This window comes from Musca vetustissima, unplaced genomic scaffold, assembly GCF_032173495.1.
Source record: "Musca vetustissima isolate MV318-11 ecotype Yass unplaced genomic scaffold, APGP_CSIRO_Mvet_v1 utg1129, whole genome shotgun sequence".
Taxonomy (NCBI): Eukaryota; Metazoa; Arthropoda; class Insecta; order Diptera; family Muscidae; genus Musca; species Musca vetustissima.
In genome coordinates this window covers 276,004-300,511 of record NW_026888644.1, presented here as the reverse complement: position 1 = coordinate 300,511, position 24,508 = coordinate 276,004, and the positions used below count along the sequence as shown (strand labels likewise).

The 24,508-nt window shown below is 35.2% G+C and overlaps 2 protein-coding genes across 2 annotated transcripts; both read left to right on the top strand.

The window, feature by feature from the left end:
* The first annotated feature begins 1,553 nt into the window (after nucleotides 1-1,553).
* Nucleotides 1,554-4,291, top strand: LOC133336542 (vanin-like protein 2). The gene is made up of 4 exons (XM_061544825.1): nucleotides 1,554-1,625; nucleotides 1,707-2,340; nucleotides 3,272-3,977; nucleotides 4,039-4,291. Exons 1-4 carry the CDS (start codon nucleotides 1,554-1,556, stop codon nucleotides 4,289-4,291), a joined length of 1,665 nt encoding a protein of 554 aa, XP_061400809.1.
* A 17,013-nt stretch (nucleotides 4,292-21,304) lies between these two features.
* LOC133336541 (vanin-like protein 1) lies at nucleotides 21,305-24,392 on the top strand. Its single transcript, XM_061544824.1, has 4 exons — nucleotides 21,305-21,364; nucleotides 21,589-22,234; nucleotides 23,441-24,140; nucleotides 24,218-24,392. Exons 1-4 carry the CDS (start codon nucleotides 21,305-21,307, stop codon nucleotides 24,390-24,392), a joined length of 1,581 nt encoding a protein of 526 aa, XP_061400808.1.
* The last annotated feature ends 116 nt before the right edge of the window (nucleotides 24,393-24,508 follow it).

The following is a 24,508-nucleotide window of genomic DNA, read 5'->3' as shown; positions in this document are numbered from 1 at the left end:
TAACAATTTGGCATTCACCCTCTGAAGGTTTTGCACTGACAGCCAGTAATAGTGGTTGTTGCGGGTTTATATGACGTTTTGTTGTTGCTTTATTATTAAATATTTTAATATATCAATGATGGTAGCATTTAACTGAAAATGGGTGTGTACATTACAAGGTGATTACAAAAAAATTATCACAGTCTATTGGACTACTATAGTGGGAATTATATATATATTCAGATTACAAGTGTGTCATATTATTTATCTATCTTTCATATTGTAATATAATCGGGGTATATTTTATAGGAGACAGTAAGGAGACCATAAAACTAGAATATAGGGTTTGTAAACGATATGAAGTTAAAGGCCAAACATTTTTCGAAAATGAAGTCTTCATAATCGATTAAAATTTATAGTACATACAATCAAAATAAGATTCTTAGGACTCATTTTATATGCGATCATAGCATTTTTTTATTTAAAGTCAAAGGGAAATGATTAGAAGCGATTTTATGGATGACATGACGAGTGACTTTATAGGCTAGGATTACGATTCTTTTTATGGAGGCCAAAACTGGTCTCCGTTTAAAATTTACAGTACAGACAATCAGTGTAGGGCTCTTAGGACTCATTTTATATGTGATCATAGCATTTTTTTATTTAAAGCCAACGGAAGATGATTAAAAGGCGGTTTTATGGATGACATGACGAGTGACTTTTTAGGCTAGGATTACAATTCTTTTTATGGAGGGCAAAACTGTCTTTAAATAAGCATTTTTATATGCCCAAATTGAAGTCTCTTCAGTCAATCTATGGATATATTAAAAGGCGACAATGAGTTGCAGAAAACATTTTTGTTTAAATTATTTATAAATTAACTGAAAGGGATATATACTTGATAAGGACGACTTCTGAAATTAATAAACAACCAAAGGAGATAAAAAACAAAAAAATAGTCTCTTTTAAAATAATTCAATATTTTACAGATGGCATAATTATTACCCGGGGCAATATATGTAGGGTTATCTGTTCCCTTTTTATTATTTGCATTATGAATCATTACAAAATGAAAAACAAAATATAAAATGTATATAATAAATAGAAATTTGGAACATCCACTGTGAGACTCTTACAAATAAATCACAAAAATTTACACCAAAAAATAATTATTACCCGGGACGACAATGCCCCTTGTTGATTAAAATGCAAGTTTATCTGTTTTTCTTGTTTATTAGCATTTTTGCATTTATAATTGATATGTACATAAGGTGGTAATATATAAAATCCCTGATAAGACCTCTACAAAGATCACTTCAATCTGTCGAAAAACAATATATTCTTGTTTATATGAGATTCTCAAATATAATGGGGGTAAATAATAAAAGAAAAAAATCATGAATTTACTTACATATATTGATGTTTAAAACGCCATAAAGATAATATGATGATTTTTTATTTCTTTATTTTTTTATTCGGAAATTATGCCCCGCCGGTTGCAATTTTGAAAGCAAAAGTATTGTGCTAACAAAAAGTACAATGAAATTGCAGTATTGCGAAGACGTCCGAACAGAATGGAGCGGTACAGTGTCAAGTGGTTTTTATTTGTGTGCCTAATTGGGGTTTCATTGCCAGGATCTGAAGAGGTATGAAGAGGGATAAATAAAGGCAGAAAGGGGAAAATACCCTTTTAAAAACTTAATTTTTATGTTTAATTATTTTCACAGTTATCTCTGCCCACTGACCCCACCTACAATGCTGGTGTTGTGGAATTCGCCCCCGCCATGGAGGGCTCACCCAAAGCCCGAGTAAGGGATAATATGGAACGCATGAAAGCCATAATCGAATCGAATGCTACCCTCGATCTGGATATTTTAGTTTTTCCCGAATATGTTTTAAATAATATGGATGTAATGACATATGTACCCGATCCCAAGGATAAAATTGCCCCCTGTGTTGTGGCCAATTACGATTGGTTTTTAACGGAATTGTCATGTGCTGCCCGCAGTCGTAAACTGTATGTTGTATTGAATCTTATGGAAAAGGCGAAATGTAATACTGGCGATACGGATTGTAAAAACGGCTTGAAAATCTACAATACAAATGTTGTATTGGATCGTGAGGGCCGTGTTATATCACGTTATCGTAAAACCCATTTGTATCGTTATGAATGGCGTTCAACGAATGTTTTAGCCGAACCTGAATTGGCAACATTTACAACAGATTTTGGTGTAACCTTTGGTCATTTTATATGTTTTGATATGCTGTTCTATAAACCGGCTCAGATGCTGATCGATCAGTTGAATATCACGGATATTATATATCCGACATATTGGTTTTCGGAATTGCCATTTTTAACGGGTAAGTGGGAAATTGTACTTATAGTCGATTTGCAGGGGAAATTTGTAGATTTTATAGACAGGCTGCACACAGTCTTAAAGGAGGAACAGTGTTTTTATTAGAGGGACAGTATAGAGTCTTAATAGAAATGCTGAAGGGAATTTTAGGATATGATCTTTACACAAAAGATGAATGGAGTATTATTTAACAAGCTGGATAATTTTATGGAAACAGTAATATGTATAGGGACTAAATATAAATAGCCAGGGAATGAAATATGAATGAAGGGAACTTTCATGGACAAGATGGAGAAGGCTTTCATAGACGATCTGAGGGTAGTCTTCATATGCGAAATGTATGGAATAGAGAAGACGTATGGGATCTTATTAGAGAAAGAGTAAGGAGTCTTAATATGAGAACATGATCTTAAAAGACAGGCTGAACGGAATTTTTATAAAGGATATGGAAAACGTTTTATAGGTGATATAATAGAAGTCTTTATAGATGAAATAAATGGAATATTTGCAAACAAGCTGGGGTGACTTTAGACGGTCTGAAGGAATTTATTATTGACTGAAATAAAAAGTCTGAACCCTTATCGATTAAAAGACAAACGATTTTGAATATTTGTGGAAGAGTAAAGGGCTAAACAGAATGTTCGCGTTGAGCGTTTTTGTATCGCGTTAACGCACGCGAAAAGTTAAAATATATTTAACTCCGAAGCGCAGCGCTTGTGGTTGTTGTATTTTCGATAATACATAACGCGACGGATGACTCAACGCGAGCATTCTGCTTAGCCCTTAAAGAAAGCGGAATTTCCAGGCCAGTAAATAAATTGCCATTAAAATCGATTATTTATACTCGACCCAAATAGGGTTTTTGTATACAAAAAAACATTGTCAACTCCCTTAGATTAGAATTGATTTGGTATAATTTCTCCTTTCCCTTACAGCCGTTCAACTTCAACAGGGTTGGTCGTTTGGCAACAACGTTAATCTCCTAGCAGCCGATGCCAGCTATCCACAAGGACAAAACACTGGTTCTGGTATATATGCTGGACGTTTGGGTCGCCTAACTGGTGTTATACATGAAGAACCAACAACCAAGTTACTTACAGCCCAAGTTCCCAAACGTAATTTCCAAGGCACATACCAATTACCCACCACAGTTAAACCCCTATTCAGTCCACAATTGGAGACCCCACGTTTTACAAAAATGTCTCTGTTGCGTGATTATAATGTGGATATTTTCACAACAAAATTATTGGATGAAACGTTTATCAGCGTCAATGAGCAGCTATGTCACAATGATTTCTGTTGTTATTTCGATATTGAACGTAAGCTGGTGCAGGATTCTCCATATCACGAAGCCTATCGTTATCGTTTGGCTGCCTACAGCGGCGATGAGACAACATTCCAGCGAGTCGATAATAGCAATCAAAGTGTGTGTGCCGTGATTAGTTGTACCGGTGAGGAACTATATACCTGTGGTTATATTTTCCCCGAAAATGTTGCCGTGGGAAATAAATACTATTTTAATCGGATTAATGTTACGGGAGATTTTGTCAAGTCGGATAGGAGTGTTATAATGCCCAGCACGGTTAATGCTGTGATGATGCCTTTGAATGTGGATAGCTTTGATTGGTTGGAGGTGGAGGGGTAAGTGATTGAAATAATAATTTGAAAATTACAATTACAATTCGACTTCTTTTGTTTAAAGTAATCAAACAATCCGTATTGAAATGGATCTAACTTCCCCTCAACAAGATCTGCTCACCTTTGGTATCTGGGCAAATTACTATAGCTATGTGCAAAATACTCATAACCTTGATGAGCCTGTACCTTATGTGCCATATCCACCATCAAATTCCACAACAAATGCTGTAACTTCAGCTAAACTAAATGGAGTCAATCGTGTGGCCTATGTAGCCTCCATGTTGCCACTGTTTGTTGCATTGCTATTAAAATATTAATTGAATAATTATTTTTTTCAACATTTCTACTTCTTTGTATTTACCTCATGTCCATCCATCCATCCATGTTTGTACAAGAGTAAGTGGACGTTTTACTTCACAAGGTTTTGAAAGCGTTTGTAGCGGAATTTTGTTCGGCTGTGTGTATGTGAGATACATAAAACGCCTAGTAAAACGTTTACATATGCACGTGTTAATATATGTATAATTGTTGTTGTTGTATATATTTATCCTTGTACCTTGACACGATGTATGGTCAAAATAATAATATACATGTATGTGTGTGTGTGCTTTTTTAATTCATTATTGTTTTTGAAGGTGGAAGCGTATTAGGGTGGATGGGTAAGTAAGTGGGAAATTGATTCTTTAGGGAATAATTGAATAGGGCCTTTATAGGCAATATAAAGGGAATCTTCGGAGAATATCTGAAAGAAATATGATGGTGCATTTACAGGCCAGCTGAAGGAAGTCTTTACAGACGAGCTTTATACAGTTTTAATAGATGGATAGAGAGGAGTTTCAATAAACAAACAGACGGAAATGTTTATAGAAGACCTGAAAAAGGGTAGATATTGCCGATTTGATCTGTTGGTGTATAAGGGAGACTTAATAACACAGCTGACTAAACTGTTTATAGAGGAACTAAAATAGTACATATTGTCGATCTGATGAGGTTACTTTTTGACAAGCTAAATGGAGTCCGTAAATATGAGTTGAAGGGTGTCTTTAAAGTCGAACTGAAGGGGGGTCTTATAGACGAGCTGAAGAGAGTATTTATATTTTTTAGTCAGTAGAGGATGTTTTTATTGAAAAACAGATGTTTTTAAAGATGATTTGATGGGGAGGGAGATATGGGGATTAGAGACGGGCTGCCATGAGTTTTAATATGGCCGCTCGGAAGACAGCCATTATTGATTGGCTGTATGGAGTGTTTCTGAAAGTATTTTTTTGGCGATCTAATGGTAGTCCCTACAGACGGCCTGAAAACATTTTTATATAAGCTGAAGGTAGTCTTTGTAGACGAAGCAGATCGAATTTTTTGGTCAGTAGAGGGAGTTTTTATTGACAAATCGGAAGAAGTCTTTACAGACGATTTTATGGAGAGGGAGTGATGGGGATTATAGTCGGACAGATATGAGTTTTAATAGCCTAACTAAACGTAATATTTAAAGACCAGCAAAGGTGTCGAAAATAATTTTATACGCAACAGGAAGCCTCTATAGAAAACGGCAAGAAATGAATGAGGTGAAAGATACAGTTATGGACGCTCTGAAGGCAGCCACGATTGGCTGTATGGAAGGTTTTAACCAAACTGGAGGGATTATTATATCGATGATCTGAGGGTAGTCAGTTTATAGACGGAATGAAGGGAGTTTTTGTAAACGAGCTGAAGGCAACCCCTAGGAATATTTGTTTAATAAAGTGAGTTATTTTATTGATGGGCCGAAAGGAGGCTTTAGAGAACATTTTCAGAATCAAAGTGGCATGAAAATTGACTTCCGGTTAAAAATAGGCCCATATAGAACATTTTAAGAGAACAGAATACTAAATTACAGTCACTTCCGTTAGGAAAATGCGCCAAATTACAGATGCCAAATTACAGCCTCTTTGCAGGAAAGTGTGTATAGGATCATCAATATACTTAACAAGGGACGGGAACATTATTGAGAAGAGGAACCATTATATTGCTCCAAGAACTCGAAATGACAAATTTTAGCCATTTGGTTTGAAATGCGCCTGGAACATCAAAATATATTTAACAATGTGGGACCTTTATATTGGAGCTTTGTGTCAAAGATCTATATAGAACATTTATTACTAAGATATTAGTTGCCCTCCAGTTACCCGGAATGCCAAATTAATGCCAGTTCTGTTGAAAAATTATCGGCTAAAGTCTAGGTATTAAAAACAACTTATGATGAAGAGTATCAAACTGAAGCACCCTAATATTTAATTTCTTTGCTAAATACTGGCATTGTTCTATTAAAGTTGGAAATCAATGTTAACCTTACTTTTGCAAACGATGCCAGCAACTAGCCGAACTGTGGCGAGTGAACGAGGCAAAAAAAGGAATGTGAACGAATAGCAACAACAACAATAATTGCAATGTTATTGTTCCTTCATTGTGGAGTGGAATGTTGCTGCTTTTGTTCTGTATTTGTTTTTTGTTCTTCAACTATCATCAATAATTAATGTGCAACGGGTAGGTTACTAGACGTGGCAGCAGCAACAGCATCACCATTATAACACCAACAACAACCATCACGTCTGTTGGCGGCCACCTGATGTAAAAAAATGTGCGAAAGGACGCCACCAATGGGAAGTCTGATAAGAATATCATCATCGGCAACAGCAGCATCATGAGTCTCTCTTTTTCAGTGGCTCTCTAAGTGAGAGTAAATGCTAGACTGTTGCTTCGTTTACGAAAAAAAAGGAAGAAGGTAAGACAACAATAACAACATTGAATAACTTGTAGCTTTTCCAAGGCATGCGCTGGCCAGAACATTGGTGATTTTCCATTAAAGAGCAATAAATAGAGAGTGAGGGAGAGAGAGAGAAAGTGTAACAAGAGCAAGTCTCCAAAACATTATGAATGAGATAATAAAATTTTGTGGAGTTTGAATTTCAAATGTTTTTCCAACAGGTATTTTTTTAACATATAGAATTATGATGTTGGTCCTGAAGGATGCTGCTGTTGTTTTTTCGCGTCCTGCTTCTTCTTCGTTTTCTCATGTAGTTTAAATATTTAAAGGCCTAACATAAAATTTATTGCATGTGTATGTGTGTGTGTGTGTGAGGTTGAAATGTATACGCACACATAGTTATACCTGCGTGTATGTAAACATGAAGTTACGAATATGACACGAAGGAAATACTTTCAATATAAACTAGGTCGCCGAGCCTGTGCGATATGTTGTTGTCGTTGGTGTTGTTTTTGCTGTTCATTCGTTAACATCACGGCTGTTGAGTACTTGAAACAGCAGCTCGCTTTAAATGTTGACTATAAAGTAGGCCTACAAAATGATGATATGATATGAACAAATGTGAGGGGTGGCCGAAGAGTGCGTATGGATGTACATGTATGTTTGTGTGTGTGTGCGCGCGCTGTGTAGTATAGGTCTATGCTTGTTGTCCTTTCTGTTTTATTCATATTCTGTTCATTTTGATGCCTGATGGTGCCTGGATAACAACGACTATATTTATAAAAAAAATACAAACACACACACGTAGGCACTCACACAAATGTTTGTTATACATTCACTTGCACTGTAGTTTTTTGTATTTTTGGTTGGTTATCAGCAACAAGCGTTGCTGGTGCTTTTTTTTTGTTCTTTTATTTATTTTTTTTTCTGAACAGCCAACAACACTTTAAACGGATGCGGATGTTCGTTCACTCGCTTCATAACTTTAGTGGACAAAAGAAGAAAGAGAAAAAATATGAAATAACAACAACACTTGGAGGTATTGAAATACATAGTGGCCAAGGGATTTTTGTATTTTTTTGCGGGTAGCTATTCTCTAGCGTAATATTTGTCTTCATGTTGTTTTTTCTTTTTTGGTTTTTTATTTTAAATGCGAAACAATGATGAAAAATTGTTGCTAAATTGAAAAGATGAACAAAATTAATGGGAATTTTTGTTAAAGCTTTAAACAATTTCAAGGTTTGCAGATTTGTTTCGAAAATGGGGAATTTTTTTATTTATGCATGAAAATCATGAGGTTGTCATATTTTTACAAATCTCAGTAAAAAATGTATTGAAGTGAAATATCCCGAAAAGTAATTTTCAATTTGTAATGAAAATAATTTTCAAATAAAGAAGCGGTAATTTGTCATTGGAGATTACTGGTGAGCAAATAATTATTTACAGAATATTTCTATAGTCTATTTCCAAGATTCGAACTAATATGCGCTAATTTGGGGTTTTAAGGTTCTTTGTGAATAAAAAAGTTCTTGAAAGACAATATTTCATTATAGGTTTTTTTATGGCACCGATATAAAGATCCAGCATCGATATAAAGGTCCAGCACTGATATAAAGATTCCACCAAAATTAAGATATTTTTATGTTCTTTAGCCAATTTCCAATGTAGCTGTATTCCGGGCAAACCGGGTTTTTGGTGGGTTTTGGCAGAAAATTTAAGTCATTGTTTTGACATAGCTTGAGAGATGGGCTGAAAATGTGCACACACACACATTTGGTATATGGGACGTATACTTTATTTCTCTGAGATAAATAATTATACGCCACCAAACACCTGCTAAATAATAATAATTATACGACACACAGCCCGATACTCGAAAAAATCACTGCCTTTAATAACCCTTAAAAATGTTGGAAACCCTTGGAATGTTGGAAAATATTTTTAAATAATATTTAGATTTTTTAAAAAGTCATAGAATTTGTATGCCCTGATTTTTTTTAAATTCCTAGCCACTATTATTTCTGCTAATCCATAGAAAAATATTTTTCTAAAAAAACGGGACTCTCAAATACAATAATCGGAAAAATATTCTTATAAAAGTTTTGGTCTATGTTAACAAAAGCTAAAGTTTTGATAACTTTTGGAAAAATATTTTTCTATAACATCAGGACTCGGCACATTTTTATACTCTACAAATTTTTCCAACCCCAAGCTTCTAATAAACCATGAAAATGTTGTTAAACTTCCACACCCATAAATTACACATTATTTTCAATTTTACGTATAATTTATTTTGAAAGGAAAATAAATCATACGACCCTCCTTACCCTGAATTTAATAAATAAAAATAATCATACGCTCCCATACTCCACAATAAAAAATATCTTCATTCCTCTTAGATGCCTAAGGAAATTACCAATAATTTATTAAGAAATGAGCCAAGTAATATCAAATAATTCAAAATTTACATTGGTTAACCCCATCCAAAAATTAAATCCTTAATCTATCTTTCAAGGAAATGTCTAATTTGTTATTCGAAAAGGGGTTTCCTTTTCCCAAAAACATTTTCTATAAAATTAGGAAATCATTGATACTATTTGCTATCAGTTTCTGTAAATTGGAATTTCGATGACCAGAAATATTTATTTAAACGAAATGAAAAGGAAAATCTAAATCTCAAATCTAAAAGTTCTTCGAATGAAAGGGGCAACAAGTAGAGTAAACACAGAAAAGGGGATTCCTTTTATTTAAGGACTTAAAAGCGAATTTAATTTCCGTTAAGGTCCTTTTAAAAAAATGTGATTTTGCACGTCGCAAGGCAGCTGCTTGTGTTCCGTAGTTTTTTTTATTTTTTTGTTGACATTCTCTCCCTCCCCTCATGTCACACCCAAAAAAAATCCCTTGCAATTTTAGTCAAGCATAAACTTACATCCTGGCAGACGTAGACAATGGTTATTTCTTTTGGCCTAAGCCTAGAATACAAATTTCTTTTTTATGGCAAGGAAAAAAACAACCCCGGCAGCAGGGAGGAAATTCATTTTTCGTATGTTAATAGGTGTGACTAGTATGCAAACAATGCTGGTCCTTAAAACGTGACCGAACAATTCGGAATAATATTTGAAAAAAAAAATGTTTGGGACATTTTTTTGTATTTTTGTCCTAATGGCCAAAAACATTACCAGGTGCCATATGTGTTTTTTCTTTGTTTTTTTTTCTTTGGATCCTTTCATGGTCCATATAACCTTTGTTAATTTCGATTAATACATTGTCACAGCTTCGGTTTGTTCTTCCTGTGTGCATGATAATTTGCCGATTCTTGTTGTGTTGCTGTTGTTCTTGTTAAGGTCCTTTTCTGGTCTGGTGTCATATTGTTATAATGGCTATTTTATGCATAATTTTTTTACCCAAGCAGGCCATTATTTTAACATTCACCTGACTCCTTCTCCCTCACTCTCTTTCACTCATCTCTTAGTGACTGCAATCATGACTCTCTTTTTTTGCCGGAGGCAATAATGACAGCCCATAAAAAAAGTAAATCAAAAACAAAGTTTATTATGATAATCTTCAAAAAAATGTACCTTTGCCAAAAATACAAAAACAAGAACAACAACAACAGCCATTGTTAAAATAATTGTTTGTAATCATTGCGAAAAGGCCGATCATAAAAAAGTTTATTTTTGTGAAGAGCTTCGTTCCATTTGTTTTTATTTTAAATGAGGTCAGCGCAGATAATAATTCAGCAGACCAATTTATTTTGTTTGATAAAGTCATTGTGCGGTTTTCAACGGGAATTCATTAAAGAATTCTTATTTTATTCTATAGAAGTTAAGCTGTAAACATTTTTGTGTTTCATTAAATATTTTTATTTGAGGTTATGATGAATGTTTATAATGGGAAAATTCAGACAGAATACTTGATGTCAGTGCGAAAATTAATTATACGCCCCAATAATCTATTAAATAAAAATAATTATACGCCACCAAGTACACAACTCCAAATACTTCAGGATGAATAGAAAAAAAGGTGAATGGAAAGTTTTTAGGCTCTCAGATCGTAGTTTTTGTAGATGAGCTGAAAATTGTACAAACACATTTGGTATATGGGACGTATACTTTATTACTTTTCTAATAAATAATTATACGCCACCAAACATCTAAACTGGAAATCAGGGAGTTTTAATAGAGGAGCTAAATGGCAGGAAGTCAGAAATTCAAAGAGACTTTATAGACGGACTTTAGGCGAACAGAAGTATAGGCAGTTCTTATAGATGAGCTGGAGCTCAGTGTTGGTTTATAGACGCTATGAAGATTGACAGTCTTTTTCAGACCAGTGAAGCTCAGTTAATATGTATAAGAGGGGCTGGCGGTTTGGAAATTCAATATAGTCCAGCTAAAAAGTCAGAAAATGTTTTTAGATGAGTTGAAGCTCAAATAATCTTTTTTAGAAGCCTTGAAGTTATGGTAGTTCCGTTATACGAACAGAAGTAGAAACTCAGAAAATCTTCAAGGCGAAATTGAGCTAATGGAGAATTAATAGAGGAGCGGAAGGTCGGCAAGTCAGTAACTCAGAGGTACTTCACAGACTATCTTTTAGATGATTAGGCGCACAGAACCTCAGACAGTTTTCTATAGTAAAGTGGGAGCTCAGTGAGTCTTTTTAAATGAAGAACAGAGAGTCCTTTCAGATGAGCTGAAGCTTAGACATTTTTATAGGAGGGTCTAAAAGTAAAGGGAGACTAAAGGAACAGGACATTTTTATAGACGAGTTGAAGCACAGGTAGTCTTTTCAGACGCGTTGTCTTTAAAGGAGAGCTAAATATTCAGCAGTTTTTATAAATGATCTGAAGCTCAGGGAGACTTTATGGAGGACTTGAAGTCTGTATAAGCGAACCGAAATTGCGAATGTTTTTAAAGGCGAGCTGAAGAAACTTCATGAGTTTGACAAACACAAGGAGTTTCATTATGCGAGATGAAACTTAGGACGTATTAATGAATGAGCTGAAGGTGCTGATACTAAGAAGGTCTATAATGCGAGATCAGGCAGTCTTTATAGACGAACTTAAACCTAGAAGGTTTTTATTGGCGAGCTACAGCTCAGAGAGTCTTTATAGGTTACTTGAAGCTCAGTGTTAGGAGGTTTGTAGAGTTGAGCTGCATCTAACGGAGTCTTTATAGGTGAACTGATGCTCAATGGGTCTTTATACACGAGCTGAAGCTCTGAATGTCTTTCTAGACAAGCTGGAACTCTATAGAAGTAACCTAACACCCTATAGACGGCCTGATGGTTATGGAAGGCAAACTGAAGTTCAGGGATATTTTTTTTGTTGACCAGGATATCATTTTAAACAGTCTGAAGTTCAGGAAGTCTTTTTTATTGTGTTGAAGCTCCTATACTAGGATTCTTTAGACACAATTGTCGTGGGTATTTACAGTCGATTAGAGGAGAAAATTTTTATTTTTTTCATTCACATTTTTGTTTTAATATTGTTTATTTTTCCAAATAAAACAGGTATTCCTATATTATCCTGCAAACACCACGAAGCCATTCAAGGAGATTTAATTTTAATAGTTTTTATTATTTTGTTTTTTTCCTCTCACCGATAAATAAAAAAACACGTGCCAATTCCCCCTACCATTCCCCACTTTACGAGATGATCCATTTTTATTTACAATAAACAAATAAATATTCTAGTCGGATAAATATTATATATGTTTTAAAACTTCCGCTATTAACATTTTTATTTCGTCTGCCCTCTCCCTCATTCGACATAAAACTTTCAAATGTTGGCCATAAAAACAACCTCGCTCACACAGCATTTTGAGTGAGTTATGGTCTCAAGTTAGTCATCAAAATTCACAAATAAACAAGATTGATTGAGTATTGACCTTTTTTTTGTTCTCTAACAAAATTTTGTAGTCAACGCAGCAGAAAAAAGGTGATAAAATTTAGTTTCAAAAAGGAGATTTTGAGGGGGGAGGTTTGATAGATAAAATATTATAAAATAAAGGAAAAAACACAAAATGTTTAGGGAATGTGTTTTTGTTATGTTGCGTATACTTATCTTAAGTGAAAAAAATTGATTATACGAGCCATATAAAGGGCTATAATAAAAATGTTCTAAAGCTAACTTTTTAAGAGGCGCACAATATTCTATTAAATTATTTTTTATAGTAAAAGATTCTATAATTTATTGGTTTTTATTCCAGTCGTTGAAAATTTCCTATCTTAAATATGACTACTTTAAATTTCTACTATAAAGGTCAATGATGCGTATACATGCTGTCGTCCATCATACGCCCTGAAGTACCAGCAAGTTATATTTGAGTAACAAAGGTAATATAAAATATTATCCGTCCTCTTGATTGATACTCCTCTCCTCTCTTCTCCAGAGATGCGTATACATGCTGTCGTCCATCATACGCTCTACTGTACTCCTTATTTATTTGTAAGATAGATCGATTATTTCTTCAAAAATATCCAAAGATAAATCCTTATTCCAATCTTCTTTTTAATATCCTTGATTATTCCTATGTGATATATGCTACTGTTGTTGTTAACAAAATTTTCCACTTACATTCCCATGAAATTTGGTTTATTTTTGCTATGGTGGAACATCATGCTTAACTCTGTCTTCATTTTTTTTGTTCTGCAGCCATAAATAACTTGAGACGAATATAAGTTCATATGGAAATTATTACTTTATAAAAATCCATTCTTCTTCTTCGTTTTCTGCTTTACAGCACTTAAAGGTGGCATAGATAAGCAAATGGCAGCTGGAGTAATGCAAATTTAATAATGGCATTACAAGGAAATATACTCACAAGACTACTTGGGAAATAAAGCAGCAACAGCAACAAAAAAGTTCTGCAGGGGGTTTTCAGGTCTTCTTTTTTATTTTAGTTCTTCTTTCAGCTCTTGTTCTTCTTCTTAGTAGTTTTTTTGTGTGTGATGTCCTCCAAAAAAAAGCAGGAAAATCCAAGTGCATCGAAGTTTGTTATACAGAACCTTGAGAGCTCATCCTGTGATCATATTTTCTGTCTGTGCCTTGGTATGCGTGTGTGTTCGTTCACAGCGAGTGCAAATGCAAATTTCATGTACCAAGCAGAAAAAAACACACACACAGAGAGACATCATTATTTGCAATACATATGTATGTGTGAGTGAGTGCATTCAATTCCATTGAAAAAAAAAAACTTGAAAGAGGAATGAACACCCAAAGCAAGGTAACTGCGAACTTTAGATTTTTTTTATTTATTTGGTGGTCTATGCAAACATAGCTATATGAGTATATGTATGAGTGTGTGTGTGCATGTTTGAATATGGGTGTGTGTGTGTTTTTGTGATTGCATATAGTTGAATAACGACTGTTGCTGCCAGGTTAGTGTCGTAAACAAATTTCCAACCATTTGCACTACCACCACAAATCCATCCAAGAGGATAGAAAAAATATGAAAATCGTACTGGAAAATCTATGATGTTAGCAAGAATAACAACAGCAACAACAAATCGCGCCAATATTGCATGACATTCAAATAAATACTGTCAGTAGGGTGGAGCGGACGAGGATGGGAAATAATACGAAATATTAATCTTCAACGAGGTTTGGTATAGGGGGTTATAGGAAACAGAGTCTTTAGGGAAGAGTAGAAGGCAGCATTTTAAAGAAGAGGTGAAGGGAGTATTTATAGAAGAACAGGGTACAATGTAATCTGACGAGAGGAACATGATGTATATAGATGAACCAAAGTTCCGGAAGGCTTCTATAGAAAAGCTTAAGCTTAAAGAATCTTTATTGACGAATTGAAGCCCAGGAATTTTTATAAATGCCGTTCAAGAAGTCTACATGGAAGACCTGGAGATTCAGGGAGTCATTACAGTAGACACTATGCTGTAGGAAAAGGTGGCATTGAAATAGATTTTATAGGCGTGTTGGAAGATCAGGAAGTATCAGCTGAAGCTGAAAAATTAAATATTCACGGAGACTTTATGGAAGAGGACATGTGGCCCTATAGAGTAGAAGATATTCTGTATGGATAGAGCTGAAGGGGTTCTTGAGTCTTTACTGACGACTTGAATCCAAGGGAGTCTGGGAGCGAACCGAAGCTCCGAGAGTCTTTGTAGACGAGCTCATTGTGCCCTATAGAGAAGAAGAGATTATTTATAGGCAAGCCGAAAGGGTCGGAGAGTCTTTCTTGACCACTTGAGACCCGGGGTGTCTTGGAGACGAACTTATAGATGACCTGAAAGGTCTGAGAGATTTTTGTGTCAATGCGAGCATCAGTGAATCTTTATGGAGGAACTCTTGTTATAGGAATCTTTACTGTAGAGTCGTTATCGAGGTGCCGGAAGTTCTGGTAGTCTTTATAGGCGAGCTGAAGTTTATGACATCTTTATAGGTAAGCTGAAAGTCAGAGAGTTTTATTAGCAAGCTGGTGCTTAGGCAGGCGAACTGAAGATTCGGCAAGACTTTATAGATGAGCTGAAGCGTATTGGGGAGAGTCTGGGAGCCTATATACACCAGCTGAAGCTCAGGGAGTTATAAAGACGTATTGTATGTCTCTGAGGTCCTTTGCCGTATAGATGAAAGCCTCTGAGGTATTTTTCCGCATATATCGAAAAACCCTAAGATGGTTTTCTCCCGAATATAACGAGGCTCTGAGGTCATCTCCTATATAGATGGAGGCCTCGCAGGCCTTCTTATGTAATATGGATACCTCGGAGATCTTCTCCCGTATAGATGGCGGCATCGGAGGTCTTTTCATGTATATATTAAGGCCTGTGAGGACTTCTTTCTTATAGATGGATGTCTCTAAGGTCTTCACTGGTATAGATTATGGCTTCTGAGGTCTTCTCCCGTATATATGGAGGTCTTCTTTCGCTTATATCAGGCATCTAATACGTTATACCGTATTTGTGAAGGCCTCTGTGGTCCACACTCGTATAGATGGAGACCTCTGAGGCCTTCTTCTGAGTATTTTGAGGCCTCTGAGGTCTTTTCCTGTATAGATGGAGACCTCTGAGGTCTTCTTTCTTATAGATGAAGGCATCTAAGGTCATGTCCCTTATATATGGTGGCCCGTATAGATGGAAGCTTCTGAGGTCTTCTCCCTCATATATCGAGTCGTTTCAGGTCTTATACCGTATATATGAAGGCCTCTGAGGTCTACACTCGTATAGATGAAGACCTCTGAGGCCTTCTTCTGAGTATTTTGAGGCCTCTGAGGTCTTCTCCTGTGTAGATGGAGATCTCTGAAGTCTTCTTTCTAATAGATGGAGGCATCTAAGGTCATGTCCCTTATAGATGGTGGCCTCTGAAGTCTTTTTCTGTTCATATCGAGGCCTCTGGGGTCTTCTTCTGTATATATCGAGGTCTTATAACGTCTTCTCTTTATATATATCGAGGATCTGAGGCCATATCCCATAGAGATGGAGGACTCGCAGGTCTTCTCCCGTTGGATGGAGGCTTCGGAAGTTTTCTTGGAGACCTCTAAGTTCTTCTCTCGTATATATCGAACTTCTTAGTTATTCTCCCGTACATATGTAGCCCTCTGATGTATTTTCCCTTTTCTGAGGTCTTCATCGACCTTCAAACAGATCCATTGGGCAGAGAACTTGTTTTACCATTTCTTGGAATTCACGAGAACCCTCCAAGAATCCCAAAAACGTCCTCCCTATACTATTTCGGGGGAGAAAATTATTTCATGCATAGCTATGAATTCACTCTACGCTTCTATGAATGTATGGCAATTTGTACTACTGTTGTTGTTGTATTTTTTGTTGTTTTTATTATTGTTGTGTGCCTGACGTCCAGGGGTGTTCATGTTTATGACAGTATTTCCTTGTGTATTACGATGAGTGATGCTGCTGCTGATGATTGTGCTTACGGCCATTAAGTTTGTAGTGCGGATGCTGGCAGCGTGCGCGTTTGTGGTGCATTTGATGTTGATGTTACCCCTCGATACAGGGCAAATTACATTTGAATTGTTATGCTGGCTGGATGGCAAAGCTGTTCGACTGGCTTGGCTGTCGGGTTCGACTGTGAGTTGAAGACACTACTCCATTTGTATTGCTGATGATATTTTACAAGCATTGCATCCTGATGGTAATGGTGGTGTGATGACAGATTTTCTTTCATCATGCTGTAAGTTTTCGTCATATTCTTCTGCTTCTTCTTTTTTCCAGTCAAATGGTGGCATAGTTTGTTGTGGTTTAACGATTGCAACGATTTTATGTGTGTGTGTGAGTGTGTTCCGTTCTCACTCTCTCCCCGGGTTTCTTGGTTGTAAAACTGTATATCAATTTGTTACTTGTGAATACATTTCGCTACTGTTGAACCAAGGAACCACGGATCTGCCAGTTTGGTTGGTTGCTTTGGCTGGGTTTGTGTGTCTATGTCTTTATGCAAATTGAATTTTCCACTTATCCAAACAATGATGATGTGATTACGATTTCTTTTCAGACGCAACATTTTCATTTCCGTCATTTATATATATTTTTTTGTGGTGCAGGGTAGTGCTGCTTGGCCCCCACTTGCTGATGATGAAAAGGATATCATTCATGTCAAAATTGAATTGATGGAAATTGCCATAAATGGCAATAATTCAGTGGAGGGCTTTTTTGGTTTTTGATATTTTAAGGTTGGATCATGGGAAATGCTATCATAAATCATATTTTCATGTTTTCATGCGATTTTTTCTTGTTCTCCCTACTTAATGGGAAGAAATTTATGATGAGAGTGATTTTTTCTAGTTTTTAGAAGGAAGTCAGCCCCCAAGGCCTAGTAGGTATTGTGATATGTTGTCATTATTTTTTTTTTTCTTCTCAAATCTCTGGTGACACTAATGAATGTGAGACATAAATAAAGTGTGTGTGTGTGTCCCCTGAAGGCATATAAACAATCTCAGAAGGATATCTAAGAAACATATATGGCTCACTTCAATGGGAAATGGGATTGATAAGTGTGATACAGGATATAAAATCATTTTTTAATTTTTTTTTATTAGTTTACAAATTTTATTTTACTCCCAAATTACCTTTAAAATAATTATTAATCATTTCTTTTTGCTACATTGGACTAGGGTGCGTATACATGTTGTCGTTACTGATGCGATCTAGGGTACGTATTTTGTTAGAAAATATTATGGACTTTTTGTAGTTTTTTATTTACATCTGTAGACCTGAATTTCAAGGATTATTCATAGATGAATTGAAACTTAGATGGACAAGCCGGAGCAAAGATGGTCTTTATAGAAGAGCAAAAGTTTGGAGAATTTTTATAGTTGAGTTCGGGAAGTGAATTTTTAATCTATATTCAAGGATTATTTATAGACGAGCCGAAACACAGGGGGTCTTCTAGTGGAACAGAGAGTCTTTATGGAAAAGCGGAAGCTTAGGGTTTCTTTATAGAGAATCTGAAGCTTTGGTAGTCTTTATAGAGGACGTGAAGCTTGGGGAGTCTTTATAACTGATGATGCTCAGGAGTATTTTTGAACTGAACTAAATCTGTGGAAGTTTTTGCCGACCAGCTGAAGCTCAGATAAACTTTATGATTTATAGAGGAGCTCAGGATGATCTAAAAGGCAAAGGTCGGAGGCATCTTTATACGTGAACTGAAGCACAAGTAGTCTTTATGAACGAACTGAAGATTTAGAATGCCTTAAAAAAGTTCTAAAGGGATACTTTATACTAAATAACCCTACAGTCATGTATATTTATTAATTGACCTAGGGTGCGTATACATGTTGTCGTTACTGCTACGACCTCTGGTACACATTTCATAATTAGGCACCAGAAGGTGGAGTGTATTTTAAATTTGAAACTTATTGGGATCTTAGAGAAGAGATGAAGCTCTGCGAGTCTTTTTAATCAAGCTAATGATCTATCGGAAAAAAGAGTCCTCAGCGAACTGAGGAATTCTTTTCTATAGAAAAAAGAGTCCTCAGGTGTACTGAGGAATCTTGAAAAAAGAGCCCTCAGGTGAACTGAGGAATCTTTTTCTATAAAAAAGAGAGTCTTCAGCGAACCGAGGAATTTTTTTCTATAGAAAAAAGAATCCTTAGCGAATTGAGGATTTTTTTCTATAGAAAAAAAAATACTTAGTGAATTGAGGAATTTTTTTTTCTATTGAAAAAAAATACTCAGTGAACTGAGGAAATTTTTTCGATAGAAATAAGAAGTCTCAGTGAACTGAGGAATTTTTTCTATAGGAATTTTTATTGTGTCCTCAGGGTACAGGGGATTTTTTTGCTATTTGTTTACAACATTTTCGTTAAAACACCCATTAGCATTTAAAAAAAATGCAATAAAACCATCTGACATTTCACCTAAATTTTATTGGCTTTGCGTGTCCATCAAGGGATTTTGATTGTTACAGCTTTAATTCCCACAATATTTGCAAGAAATACAGTTCTCGCTCCCGTTTTTTTCTTGGAGGTAGTTCGGTGGTTGACTGGGCAATATTAGAATTTATCAACTCCACATTTGCCATTCACTGTTATGTCACTCTGGGGAGCAACTATTTAAGGCCATTAGAATGTGCGTTTAGTTAAGTGGCTGTCTACAACTTCTAGGGGTGTGAGAGTGTGTGCTTGGATCAAGAGGATGTGCTGGTGGAGGGCTGGTGAAATGTCTTGGTTTTCTGTTTGACATTAAGTGTTTCCAAACACACACACACACTCGCCCAAAAATCTTAGATTGAGGTTGGTCAAGAGGGCATCAACTCGACACGCCTCACTGTCATTGTCACTTATCTACTCAACAACAAAAAAACCGAGGCAAGGAGACAGAAACACACACACACTCAAACTCACACACAGGCAATGTTAATTATATCCAACTTGTGATGCTTGTTAGCCCCGAAATGTGACGTTTCCCATTTCCCAACCAAGACATTTTGTAATGGTAACGACCAGAAAACTAAGTGGCCGAAAAATAAAAAAATAATCTCTTGTGTGTGTGTGTGTGACTCACTGTTTGTGACCGGTGGTAAGGAGGGAAGGAAGTATGTCATCTTCCAAATGTTTTTATTATTATCTTAAGGAAGCTAATCTAGATTATGTTTAGACGTGGTCTTAAATAGAGAAAGAGGGGAGGGGAGGAAGAGAGAAGGAGAAACGAGAGATTTTGTCTACTAGATTACAACTACATAAACAAATATTTTGATTACATTGTTTTTATTTACGTTGTGATTCGTTATTAAGAGATAATATTTTGGAAGTAGTATTAAGCTATCAGAGAGATAGAAAGAATAGAAAATAAATATATAATAAAATAAAAAAGAAATGAAAATAAATAAAAGAAACTCAGAAATATTTGAAAATACAAATCCGTACCATAGTTCGTATATGTAATGACATTATGTATACGCACCCCAGTCTGATTTATAAAAATGGTGATTTATTTCATGTTTATAAGGATACTTTTTTATTAAAAAAAACATTTTAAAATAATTATAAAATTAGTACAAAAATTTTATATATAAAATAATAAATATTAAAATTATTTAATTATAAAAAACTAATAAAAACGGCTTTAAGTTCTAAGGAGCCAAGAAAATTACTTAAGATTGGCTAAATCTTTTATATGAAGAACCAGTCATTGCAAATTATCAGTCTGGAGATTTTTTATCTTCTGAATGAACGAAATACCAATTTACAGCTCTTCTTTGAATATGAATCAGGATTGGAAAGTTATTTACCCTCCAAGAACCCGATATCCAAATTTCAGCCACTTTTTTATTACAGCTAATACCAAAGCTATATTAAAAATTGTCTGCAAAGAAATTTATTATCCCCAGAATCCCCTTCAAAATAAAATCCTAAATTCCTCACTTCACTGAGGACTTTTTTTTATAGAAAAAAATACTTTGTTCGCTGATGACTCTTTTTTCTATAGGAAAAAAAATTCCTCAGTTCACTGAAGACTCTAATTCAGTATCTGGCGAATCACCGCACGCGTGCACTCTCGCAAGAGTAAATATCACTATTCTCTCACACACATTCAACTGAACCAACGGAAAAATCAATGACACACACACACAAAGACAAATGCGTGAAAACCAATTTTTTACGGTCTAATTCAGGCACGGGCAGAGCATAAAAAATTCTATTCTCACGCACTTGTCTTTGTGTGTGTGTGTCAATGGTTTTTCAATTGGTTCAGTTGAATGTCTGTGAGAGAATAGTTATACTTACTCTCGCGAGAGTGCACACGTGCGGTGGTTCGCCCGACTGTGGTCTAATTTGTCAATGATATTTCTCTTCCTCTTTAAACTTCCTCTAATTAGAACCCCCTAAAATATGCTACACTTTTTTATTTATAAACTCTCCTTTATAAATCTTCAATAAGATTTCTTTACTTGTATTGAAATTACAAATCATTTTCTGATTAGATTAGACGTATCTAAGGAAACACAAGTGAACTGGGGGAAAAAAAGCTTTGGCCCATGCCGTGAGATTTAAATGGCTTAGCACTGACCAATTACCTGACAATTAGATTCTAGTATTGGTAACGTTAAGTGGTTGTGTTCAAAGAAAAATAAGAAAGATATACGGAAGCATTTTTCTATTTTTAAATAGAAAAGAACGGAATAATGTCCATAAAGTCCACAGTTATTTTGGGGCTAACATTGCTGGTGCAGTTATCAGTACAGGTTGGTGGTCTGGCTAGCTGGCTGGCTGGTTGATTGTTTAGAAACAAAACAAAAAGTAGATAGAAATATTTTGCAAACAAGAAGTCGTTGTGATTAAATTTTGCGCTAAAAAAAAATGAAAACGCGTTATAAAAATTTTATTGAACTAATGATAAGAAGATCAAAAACAAAGTTTGCAAATTGTAATTAATTTATGAGTGTTTGTTTTTCGGTTTATTTCATAGGCCAGTTTGCCAAGTGATTTATTTTATAATGCTGGTGTAGTGGAATTCCGCTCTTCGGCAGCTTTGACCTCCGCGGGACGTGTAAATGACAACCTAAATGGTTATTTGGATATTTTGGCTTCCCAAGAAGCCGAAAATCTCGATATTGTTGTATTTCCCGAGAGCACCTTAAACAGCAATGATCAAGCGACCTTTGTACCGGATCCCCAGAAATCGCTAATAGCACTCTGTGATGATGCCGAAGATATTTATCACAACCTGCTCAAACAATTATCCTGTGCTGCCCGTAAATACAACCGTTATTTGGTTATAAATCTCACCGAAAAAGAATTATGTTCAAGTGTACCCGAAGATCCCAGACCCTGTGCCTCGAATGGTTTAAATATTTACAACACCAATGTGGTATTTGATCGTAAAGGTCAGGTAGTATCACGTTATCGCAAAGTCCATTTATATGGTGAAAATAAAAATTCCACATTGCTGCCGGAATATGGTTGGTTCGATACCGATTTTGGGGTACGCTTCGGCCACTTTATATGTTTTGATATTTTGTTTTATACCCCGGCCCAAGAAATGGTCGATAAACATGGCATCAAGGATTTCATATTTACAACTATGTGGTTTTCGCAGCTGCCATTTTTGACCGGTAAGTTGGAAAAAATTAAAAATAGAAACGCTGGGTGTACTGACCGGCCATCTGTTTGCATCGGAATCTTATCTAAATCTAAGAAAGAAAACATAGTCAATATTTTAGAATGCGATATGAACGATAAGCGTCTAGTCATTGACGCGTTAGTTGTTTGTCTGTCTGTCTGTCTAAAAAGGTGTTAATGAGGTGATGGAAAGTGACGTTTGCATTATTGTCGGGAAATAAAAAAAATATATTGTTTGTTTCCAGGGGAGGAGTGCCTTATAAAACTGATTATTTGTGGGCCAAGTTTTTGTTTGTTTGCGATATTCATCTCGAAATGTCTTTTTATAACACACATAATTAATAATAGAATAAAAGGGGTCAAAGGTCAATAAATCAAAAATATGGAAATAAAAAAAATTGTAGCGGAACTTTAAAAGGCGATTCAAACCAAAAAGATCGCCTCTTTACATAAATTAATTTGTCGTGTGACCAGTAAACTTGTTCGTGTAATCTCGGCTATATGTTTCAGTTATAATAATAAATAAAAAATATCTCCTTTATATCGTAGATAAGTACATGAGGTCAAAGTTCAAACTATCAATCTGGAAAAAATAACACAATACACCGGAACTTTAAATTGGTATTTTGACCAAAAGGTCACCTGTGATGCACCTCTTCTTGACATAACTTAATTTCATCTGTGACCAGTTGCCTTAATCGGCTTCAAATCCAAAGTATGGCAAATCCATTTGATAAACAATAATAAAAAAAAATCATTTCCGACAAAGAACTTTTTTTTGCCGCTCATTAAAGCCCATAAAAGGTCAGAATACCAATACCACAACTTTAAATTATTATTCAAATCAAATAATTTGATGTGTGACCAGGTACCTTTATGTCATTATGTTATAATGTAAATACGGCTCTTAATATAGGCAATTGAAAATTCATAACGACCTAGGTCTAGGATTAGATCTTAGGGTCAAAGATCAAACTATTAACACAGATTATTAGCAAAAAATTTCCATCTGGTATTCATATTCCCATTCTAATTAGATTTGTGACATAATTTTAGATATTTTTGAGGACCTGTAAACACGGCTTTAAAATCGAATTAATAAATAAGTGATTTCAAACAGCTGTTTTAAGGAATCAGCTGATTGAAATTGAAACTTGTTACAGTACACAAAAAATTTTACTTCTGTTGTCTCATTTCAGCTGTTCAGGTTCACCAAGGCTGGTCCTATGCCAATGATGTTAATTTTCTAGCTGCCGGTTCCTCAAATCCGCTGGTTGGCAGCACCGGTTCTGGTATCTATAATGGACGTAAGGGTATAATAGTGGCCACAATGACAACCGGAGTGGGACAACGCAAAATCTATACGGCCAGGGTGCCAAAATACCAAACTGCAAAATTAAGGCAAAAAAGATCCGTAGAACCTGGAGTAATTAGTCGTCTAACAAAACCAAATATCTTTTTAAAACGTGATTATTTGCAAAACTATGAAAGTGTAGTGGTGGATTTGAGCAAGGGTAATAGCTTGAAACAAGATCTATGCTATACAAATACTTCCTTCTGTTGTTCTTTTGATTTGAAATGGCAGTCACTGGCCTTGAAGGAGAATTCAGTACATTACCACTATCGTTTGGGTGTTTATGATGGTTTGCGCAATGAAGTGGCAGCGGAAACAAATTTCTTAAAAAATTGTGCATTGTTTAGTTGTGTGGGTGAGGATATTATGGATTGTGGTAAAACATATGACGTCGATACAGATGTGATATTTGAAAATGTTACCATTACGGCAACATTCCCAAAGACCACGGAAGGTTTCCTCTTGATGCCGAATAGTTTAAGGGGTGATGATTTGATGCCGGTTGCAGTGGGCGAATTTGAGTGGTCCGAGGAGGTGACGAAAAAGTAAGTCTTGGTTACAAGAATTTATTTTTAATTTATTTTTAAATTTTACAATTTTCTTTAATTTTTTTATATTTTAGCAATCAAATAAAGGTACGCCACAGCTTGAACACAACCATCAGTAACCTCTTGGCCTTTTCAATTTATGGTAATTATTATGATAATTTTGTTCCTGTGGAAGGTGATGGTGCAGCAACAATTAGCATTTCACTACTGTGTGGACTCATGGCGTTATTGTTGAATTATATTTTATAAATATGAATAAAATACAATGTGAATAATCTATGAAAAATATGAAAATATCATCAAAAAATATATTTTTTTTAATAATTCCATTTTTTATTACATTTTCTATGGTTCTATTAATTAAT